Source organism: Montipora capricornis, chromosome 3 (assembly GCF_036669925.1).
Source record: "Montipora capricornis isolate CH-2021 chromosome 3, ASM3666992v2, whole genome shotgun sequence".
Lineage (NCBI taxonomy): Eukaryota > Metazoa > Cnidaria > Anthozoa > Scleractinia > Acroporidae > Montipora > Montipora capricornis.
Window position 1 is genome coordinate 21,939,326 of NC_090885.1, and position 10,000 is coordinate 21,949,325.

The 10,000-nt window shown below is 36.4% G+C and overlaps 1 protein-coding gene across 1 annotated transcript in view; it reads right to left on the reverse strand.

Moving 5' to 3' along the window:
• Nucleotides 1–10,000, reverse strand: part of LOC138042558 (tyrosine-protein kinase Fer-like) — a 33,344-nt gene that overhangs the window by 14,579 nt on the left and 8,765 nt on the right. Inside the window, exons 3-4 of the mRNA XM_068888497.1 lie at nucleotides 7,685–7,822; nucleotides 112–234 (exon numbers count right to left, since the gene is read on the reverse strand). Of these exons, the coding sequence (XP_068744598.1) occupies nucleotides 112–234; nucleotides 7,685–7,822 (261 nt within the window). The remainder of the gene's footprint in view (nucleotides 1–111; nucleotides 235–7,684; nucleotides 7,823–10,000) is intronic.

The following is a 10,000-nucleotide window of genomic DNA, read 5'->3' on the forward strand; positions in this document are numbered from 1 at the left end:
GGTGCGGCTTATACAAGAGTTTTTACAGTACTCAAACTCTTTCACTATTCCTAGAACAGCTTTTATTACAGTTTTACCCATAACAGAGACTGAAAGGTAACCCATACTTACTTGTGTTGAAGTTTTTCCATGGTTAAGTCATTGACAACCAATTCATTAGCAGTAAGACTTGTTGATGTCAATTCCAAAAGACTTTCATCAAAGATGAATGAAAGAACTGGTGACTGATTCTGTCTGTAATTTAAAAAAGAAAGAAAGGAAAGAGCGAATGTTTCAAAAGGAGTACAAACACCTTACAACAACCAAGTACGACACTGTATAACATAAGTCTTTGAATCTCTTGACTGACCGCATATTCATCATTCTCACTTGTCAGTTGAAATGACACGTTACCCTATTTTAAATTAATCACCTTCCCCAAATCGAGCCTTGTGATAACACTGATACTTTCTTAACACATACAGCTGTAAGATGCATTACCCTCTGGAATTTAAGGAAAATTATGGCCCACAGTCGGCCAACAAACAGCCAACAGTTTTGGTCAAAATTGTTGACTGACAGTCTGCCGTTTGTTGGCCGTTTGTCGGACAACTGTTGGCAAACTGTTGGTGGCCTGTCGGTGAAGTGTTGGTAAGTTGTCGGCTGCAACGTTTTGTAATAATATCGTTTTCGTAATTATTATCAATTTCATAAACAAGTTCATAAATAATAAACGAGCACGCACAAAATCATTTATCGCATAAACAAGTTCATAAAGTTTACATTTACTTCCTTAGTTTCACTCTTGATCAAATGAGAATCTTTGTTTTCTGACTTTTATTATGGAAAGAAAGAACATTAGTGAAGGTCAACCGGTGTAGACATACATGACATGCTAAAACATCCCAGCTTGCATTGGATTCAAGGGTGATTCAAAAAGGAAAATGTCTCTTCTTGTTTTCGTTTAGTAAGTATGTAGAGAAAAGATGAGTTATCTGCTGGATTTTTTTCTCCTTGTCGACTGTCAGTAGTTCCTGTCAGTAATGTTCTTGTTTTAGTTTATTTTTCAGGTTGCCGACAGTCGGTGGATGTGAGCTGTTCTTCACAATTACCCTTACAACCATGACAACCATGTGTAATATTATTTTTCCTCATCATACTCCATCTTTCACATGTTAAATGTTAATCTTTCACCATTTCTTTTTATATGTAGTCTTGCTGGCTTTTTCCTATCTTTTTCTGACAATGTATCACAAATCTGACACTTACACCAAAACTTAACCCCAGAAAAACAACAGCAGTATAAGGCCAGGTAAAACTATAATGTGTGGTTCCAGAAAATATCCATACCCCCACCATAGAAGACTTTTTGATTTGCCCCCCCCCCCCCCCCGGATTTTCTGTTCCAAGGGGTCTTTGATGACCCCCCTCCCCTCAGGAATTTCCAGAATGGTTTTACTCATAAAAACGACAGTGAATTAGTTACGTAATTGCGGTAGAATTTTATTTCAACAGTGTAAACATTAAGGTTAACTTTTAGAAAAATATAACGCTTTGTTAAGCTCATTATCCAGCTAAACTTTTAGCTTGTGCGCTATCAACTTTGCAAAGCTTAAACATTTGGGTTGCACGTCGACTGTTTCACGTTTTCGTGCGAACTTCGATGAGAACATTTCACTCGCTTAAACAACTTCGCAAACCATAGTAAATAAAACAGAAACTTACAAGGTTCCTTTGTCTACACATTTTGTCAGTTTCTTCAGGTTGATTCTTTAATATTTAGGGACCACACATGTTGACGCGGTAGGTTTCGTGAACATCGTCACAAAGGCGATTGTTTTACGAAGAATATTATTGACACCAAAATAATCCATCATATTTGTAAACTTAGATATGGCGATTTATATGCAGTCTTCAAATTTACTGACTCTCCTGAAGTCCTTCTCGCCGGTAAATGACACACAGCCTCATTGTTGCTTGCCTTTGTGCCAGGGTTGGAATCGAGTGGGCTAATCTTATTGTTTTTGGCGCGTTTTACTTCCTCCATTGTGTAGTCAAACTCCTGTTTTAGAATTTTCAGTTTGACATAACGAACTGAACCTCAACAATCGTTTCCCGAGACGGCAATAAATATTGCGTTTACTCTTGAAAAGAAGAGAAAACTTGACTCCCGGTTCCTGTCCGTGGTCTAAATGCCACCCACAAAAAAGAAAATGTCGTTGCATGCAAGCGTTGAGATGGTGGGAACTTGCGTCTTATCGCATTTTCAATGAGTTACTACCCCCAGTAAAACATAAATCCTATCAAAAATGTTTTAACTGCATGTGAAGGTAGCGAAAAGAGATAATCAAGTGAACAGAAGTGTTGGTTGGACGAAAAAGAGACAAAGCTGGAAGTCTGGGGACGAGACTGATCAGTAGCACATTACATGTGTACAATCAGAGTGACACAAACTCCTTCCCAAATATCTTCTTTATTATAAGCCGTACATTTGTAAGATTTCACACAAATAAGGGTAACATGTTTGTCAATAAATATGCAAAGTTTCGTGAATATTCACTGCACTCTTATTTTTGCCGAAATTTTTGTTTGACAAAATTGATTAAAAATATGGCCGTCACGCGTAACATTTACCCAGATGAAATGTTGTTCGATAAAAAATATATCTAGACCAAAACGCCCATTATCGTTTGGAAAAATCTTAAAATTACAAGGACCAAACATACTTTCAACCTAATAACTCAACTTTTCTAAAACTAGAATCTGTATGGTTAAAATTCAAAAAAAGTACCTCGTAGTTAGGGCGTCACGATACTGCTCTGAACTTCTGCAGTTAAAATTAAGGTTCCCAGACAAGTTACAAAAACGAGGTGAAAAATAAAAATACCACCGCAGACGGCGTTCTCACTTTCTGGGGACTCTTTCCTGAAAATATGAACAATCTAGGACCATTCGCTCCAACGCAATAAGAAAAAGTCTGAATCTCAAGCCTTGTGAAACGCTCCATGGTTTGATATGCCATTAAAAGCATCAACGAAAGTCAAACTCTTCCCAAATGCCCGCAATGGATCCAAAACCTTCGGATTGCCGCCACATTTGAATCTCATCTCAAAACGAACGTTCATGAGCATTTCCACGTTAAAATATAAAGTAGGTAGCTCGCAAGAAGAGTTTTTCTAAATCTTAAGCCTTGTGAAACGCTTCTCCATGAGTCTCCTATTACATGTAGGATTTTCTCGCGAGAAAGACAGCGAAACAACATGACCATTTCGCCATGATTTCGGGCAATTCCTTCCATGAAACATCAACATGTGCCCTTGGTAACCTCCCAAGAAGGTTCCAGAAGCTGTTTGTTACGTAACAACTCCAAAAATAGCCGTGAAAACCTCAAGAAAAGCACGTGTTTTAAATGCAAATGTCCCTTCGGGTTGGGTCACGTTCGTTACGCCAGATGGTTTTCAATGGACACAATGGAGCATGAGAATAAAGCAGAATCAATGAGAAGATGGAGAAAAGAACAAAAGGAAAAAAAAAGGCTATCAACAAAGCCCACTACGAAAAAAACAGAAAAAAGCTGATATGTTACCCTAAAGTGTGTAAAATGTACTAGTTTTAGGATGCGCAATGTATTATGGGTAAAAACTAAGATTGCTGACTTGGCAAAAAACTTTGGATTATATGATTGTTTCCTATTAATGGCGATTTTGCTGTGATAATTACGAAGTGTTAATATGAATTTGGACAGATTACTAGATATTTTACAAAATTAAGAGGCCGCAAAGCATCATGGGTATAACTTAAAATGTTGTCTACAAAGCTAAAACCAAGCAAAACATAATTATTTCGGCTCTTAGTGTGTTTTACTGTGCAAATTAAAGTGTTATCATGACTTTGGAGAAATTTGTAGAAATTTTGCATTTTTGATATATGTTACACAATTGTACGTGTCTATTGTGCTACTGATCACTCCAGTTGAGACTGCCATTTTAAATGTTTTGAATCCGTCCCAAATGAAAGACACATTGTTCTTAGCTTCGGGAGATTGTAGAGCTAGCTAACTCAAAGAAAACGGAAACATTGAAGCTAATAGTATTAACTTTATCTCAAAACTGACTTTTGTTTCAAAACATCGTCCGATAGTGTGTTTTGTGCTTCAGATCGATCGTATGTTGCTTTCAATGTTTTGTACGTGGTTCGTGACCCTTTGGAAAAGTAGTTTCCCACGAAACCCCCCTACCCCTTGGAAATTACTGCCCTTTAACCCCCCCTCTCCCTCGGAATTTCCAATTGTCTTCCGTGGTGGGGGTATGGATATTTTCTGGAACCACACAATGTAATAAGAATATCATTGATGTTTGTATTAAAAATATGCTAATTTGCCTACTTAATTGGTAATCGACGAAACAATGAACTCACATTTTGTTTACATACATGTAAGGCCTGGCTCTGGACAATTTCTTCCAAGGTAAATGAGACATCGCTTTATCAGTGGGACAAATTTTTTTCTGGCTCCTAACAATAGTATTTTGTAGGAAGCAGACAACTTTTTTAAAAGACATGTTTCGGCATGCTTATGCCATCGTCAGTTTAATGAGTTCCTAATTATGTAAGTGTGAACAGTTATAAAGTCTGCAGGTTGATGAAAAAATTATTACAACATGACGTAATACAAAAGCGAGTACTATTTACAGCGTGACACCAAACATTAAGGTGTAAACTAAAACGTAAGAAAAGTGTTGTAATGCTGCAATTGTTTGTTAAGTTCCCGTTTGACCTTATTTGTATAAAAAGCTTCTTTGAGTTTTAAATCAATTGAGTTGCCGGCAAAATCCAGAATACTAAAGCACGAAGGGGAGTATTTGTTCTTAGATAAAGGAGATGTGTTGAAATGCTTAAAAATATGCGAGTTTTTATCGCTTTCCGTGTGTTCCTCTATCCTGGTAGAAAAGTGGCGACTAGTTTCGCCAATATAACGGGAATTAAGACCCGCACAAGAAAATTGGTAAACTACCAATGTATGTAAGAACAAATACTCCCCTTCATGCTTTAGTATTCTGGATTCTGCCAGCAACTCAATTGACTTAAAACTCAAAGAAGCTTTTTATATAAATAAGATCAAACTGGAACTTAACAAACAATTGCAGCATTACAACACTTTTCTCACATTTTAGTTTACACCTTGATGTTTGGTGTCACGCTGTAAAATAGTAGCCGCTTTTGTATTAAGTCATGTTGTAATAATTTTTTCATCTACCCGTAGACTTTATAACTGTTCACACTTAGGAACTCATTAAACTGATGATGGCATAAGCATGCCGAAATATGTCTTTTAAAAAAGTTGTCTGCTTCCTACAGTATTTATCATACTTGCTACTATTGCGACATTATGGAAATAGTATTTTGGTCACGACAACTGACTTGTTTCACTGAATACCGATCAGGTACACTGTAGACAAACTGGCATTAAGCTAGAAGCCAGAAATAGCTGTCTCACTTGAGGTCCCATGATTTGTTTGTCAAATGGTCAATGAGTCAATGAGTCATGAGTCAATGAGACTCACCGTCAATATAGCAATAATTTATTGATTAAGCCTAAGCCCTCATTTCAGTGATTACACCTATAAGCACTCTCTGAAATTTTAGCTTTCATTTTATGGGTTAGGTTAACTGTTACAGTACTAACTCATTGACTCATTGACTCATGACTCACTGAGTCATTGACTCATAACTACTTGATACTCGTCTCGCTTGCTATAGCCATACCTGGTTAGTGTGACAGGCCATGTTTCTGAATAAAGCCTTTAATTTGTTTTGTTTCTCGAATCATTTCATTTGCTTAATATCATACATGTAAGCCCCACAATAGGTGGATGTGTTGTAGTTCAATTTGCACTTTGGTACAATTTGTTTTTGAACTGGTACAGAATATATTGAACTGGTATAAAATAGTTTGAACTGGTACAATTTTAATTGTACTGGTGCAAAAACAGTGAAAATAGTTTTAATGTTTGTTGAACACAAAGAACACATACACTTCATTGATAACAGCTGTTTGCCATTCATTTACTTAGTTCAAGAGGTTACTGATATAAGGTTTGCTGAGCATTCATAGCAGGACAGAAATTAGCAAGACTTGTTGGAAATACTTAACCTGTCTGGTTTGACCAAGAATAACATGAGTGGTTTTAAGCACTAATTTACACAATTTAAGCCTTTAGAAACACTTGTTCTAGAATGGTTAGCTTTTTTATTTACAGTCATGATGTACTAAACATAAACATTAAGAATTTATTTTAAAGCCTGTTCATTTAGTGTATGTGGTGACAAGGGCTAAAGATTGCTTTTTGGCTTATCATCAAGTTACCGTGAGTGTACCAGTCCTGCTGTTGGTTTGGATTAGTTTTATCATGTTGTGTGTACAATTCATTTTGCAGACTATAACAGCAATACATGAATTATGTCACTGTTTTAATAAGACAATAAATAAACTGCAGAAATCTTACAATTTAATTTTGCTATTTGTCATTAAATTAATAAAATAGTATTTTGAGATTAGTGTCTTGTAGCAATTTGTTTTGTTTTTCCATATCAAGATATCTCAATGAGTAGTATAGGGGAAACTTAGCACCAATCAGCAGTTTTTCATCTACAGCCCACTTGCTTTTTTTCATGCTGCAGCTGCTGTAAAAGATGTTTTGGTAGAGAAATCTAGTTTCACATTAGTGGCAATACAAGGATAGAATCGCGAGGGTGTTATCAGAGTGTTAACTTTGCCATACTCTGTCACAATTCTTACATATCCTTTCTCTTCAATTTCGATGATTTGACCCAAGAGCATATTGGGGTGAAAAGGGTTGAGCTTGTCTACTAGTCCATGTCCGAAATCTTAAATTTTGGTTGTTTTTGTGCTTGCTTTCTTGTTTGCTGGTGATAGTCTCCTGTTGTTCATGCAATGGACATAAACTTACGAACAACTTTACAAGTCGAACGCTTACTTCTGTAAATAGTTGTCATAACAGTTTTTCTGTCAGGTGTTTGCAGTTTTCCGAGCACCCCGCCACAGCTAACCGCTATTGTTTCCCCTATGCGGCATCTTTTGAAGAACGAGACTAAATACAATAGAGCCTATTCTTATTCAATGAAATGCAAATAAGTGGCGGGGTATTCTGAAGTTTAGCCCAGTTTTCCTTGATTTTCCTCCTTAATTATAAATTATCATGGTAAGTTTGCATGATCTGCTTGTGTGGTCAACAGATCCAGAGGTAAGGAGTTCAAGTTCAAGTTCGGGTGAGTAAAAAAGAAAGTCTTGAGTATACTGTGTAAAGTCTGTCATAGAGGGAGTAGGCATAAGGGTATGCAAGGAGGGGGGCGCCACCTGCAAAATAAGGGGGGATAAAACTGTGAAAGAAAGGGGGGTTGGATAGAGGTGATGGAGAAGATGAGGGAGCGGTACGAAAGTAGAAGAAAAGAAAGAAATAACATGTTCTTTTTTAGACCCCCTAAAAACCACGCCCCTGTTTTTTTAACTACACCCCAAAAAAAGGAAAATCCCTTTTTTAGACAGTTGATAAAAATAAGCCAGTACAATTAAAATTGTACCAGTTCAGAAAAAATTGTACCAAAGGAACAAATTGTACTACAACAGATGTGCGATAGAGAATACTCACTTTTTCCTCCCAACCACCAACTTATAAAAATGATTTACCTGTGTTTGGTAATAAAGCCAGAATATTCTTGTTCCATTTTAACTTCATCAACACCAGTTTGTATGATTTGACTTGAGATCAAATACTCCTCTCGACAACAGGTTGTAAAGTGCACCACTTCTTGGAGAAGGTCTTTCCTATCACCCAACATTAAAAATTTGAAAAATAAATTATTTTCAGCAACAATTTTGAGAGATATCCTGTAATCCAGCCCACCAAATAGCTGGAACTTTCAATTATTGATTTGCGCTGAAACTATGCAAACACAAAAATATGATTTCTTGAACCAGTCCTCCAAGGACTGCCATAATAGAGATTTAACTTCACTGTTTCTGAAAATGGCAAACAGCAACCAAGGCTGAAATTTACACATGGCCAAAACAAAGAAACTTGATTGTTTCATTTTTTTAGCTCACTTGTTGTCTGTTACCTACAGATATTGAGCAACCTGTCTAAACATGGCATCTGATAGGATGCGGCGATGCGGATCCGCATAATTCCGATATTTTCCGCAAAAAACAGAAGAAATATCTGATATTAGTGATAAAGCAGCTCCTTAACATCCTCAAAAACATAAAAGCCGAAGAAATTGACTGTTTTGAAATGCTTATTTTCCTGAACATTGAAGAAAACACACCATTTCGTTCGCAGATGAAAGTTCGTAAGAAAGATCGTAAGCAGTTTCCGCGCATTTTTTCGCCAATGAGCCTGGACACTAGTTTTTGTTCCTACAATGCTTTCCATTGGACGAGAAACAGTTACACTTCAGCAAATGACGTAACTGATAAGAAACTAAGGGCGCGTTCGATTGACCGTATTCCGGAATAGGATTACATGGTATACAAGTTAGAAATCCTTCCGTTTTACGGAGATTCACATTAAAAATGTCGAACACCAGCTAAAATGCTATTTTAAACATATCTTTATTATCCTTGTTGCTTCAAAACGCCAGACATACCGTTTTGAATTCATCACTTCACGTATTCTTATTCCGGAATACGGTGAATCAAACGCACTTTAAGTCAATGATCGAGGGAATGGATCGCGCTCCAAAGGTATTACAATTTTGCTCCATTATCTCCAAATTGAAACAAAATTCATGATGAGAAACAAAATAATTTTTTATCGCTTTATTTATTTTACCAAAAGTTGCGGGAAAATCCCAACTGCTAACCCTTTTATTTAAACGGTGAAAGCTGGTCGCAAATTGATGACTCCTCCATGTAATTTAATCACAAAGGGCAAAAATTCAGTCACAAATGCGATTGTATTGGTTGCAATTTCGATTACGGATTTACCGTAAGCATGTAAATACATTGGACGGGCCTAATTATTAGTTTTATAACTTGTTTAAGTTTCCGCATAATCAACGCATGTTTCCGCATAATATGGCCAAAAATTTCCGCATAATCTTTAATTTTTTTCCGCATCCTATCAGAAGCCATGTCTAAAGATAGAGCCAAGGTACATGTAAGAGAACTTCAATGCTTTTACATTGTAGGACAAGCAGAATCACTTTAAAAGTCAATATTCATGGTTTCTTGGAGATTATTTCTTTATTTGTTTCTTTTGTTTGTTTGTTTGTTTGTTTATTTATTTCTTTGCCCTTAAATTGGTATTTTGATGCCAGAAAACTAAAAATTAACAAGTATGTAATATGCATCTTATGCGATGGTTTAACACATACTGTTAATAGAAATACGCGCGGATATTTTGCGAGTTGCGTAGTATTTTTCCGAGCGCCATAGGGGCGAGGAAAAATTGAGCAATGAGCAAAATGTCTGCGAGGATTATATGTTAAACCATTGAGATTTATTATTCCACTACAAAAAAGGCATTATCTTGCTTCAATTTTTATTTTGTAAGAGTGTTTTGAAAAAAATGCATCATCTGTCCTTCAGGGCACGTTCAAACAATGTAAACAGCACAAAAAGCCAGCCAAAGATCTTCATTTGATTGGATAAACAGAATGACGAGTGACAAGCGATGACAAGCTAAATTCTCAGGCTTTGAATCGAGTTGAAAACAATTTCATTCATTGAAAAACTCCTGTTCCATCCGTATTTAAATTTTGCTCTGTCCAAAACCGGTTAAACCGGGACATTACAGTGTATTACCATCTCATATTTGTGCCTTCCCTTGACCAAATAAGGTAAAATGGCATAATAGTGGAATACTGTAATAATATTACATACTGATGCAAAAGAGTTTAAATAATATTATTATAAGTACTGATTGCTGCAGGAATTCTCTGAGGTCTAACAGTCATCACAACAGCTTTGAAGCAAAAGGTCCCACATTCCAAAACTTTAAAG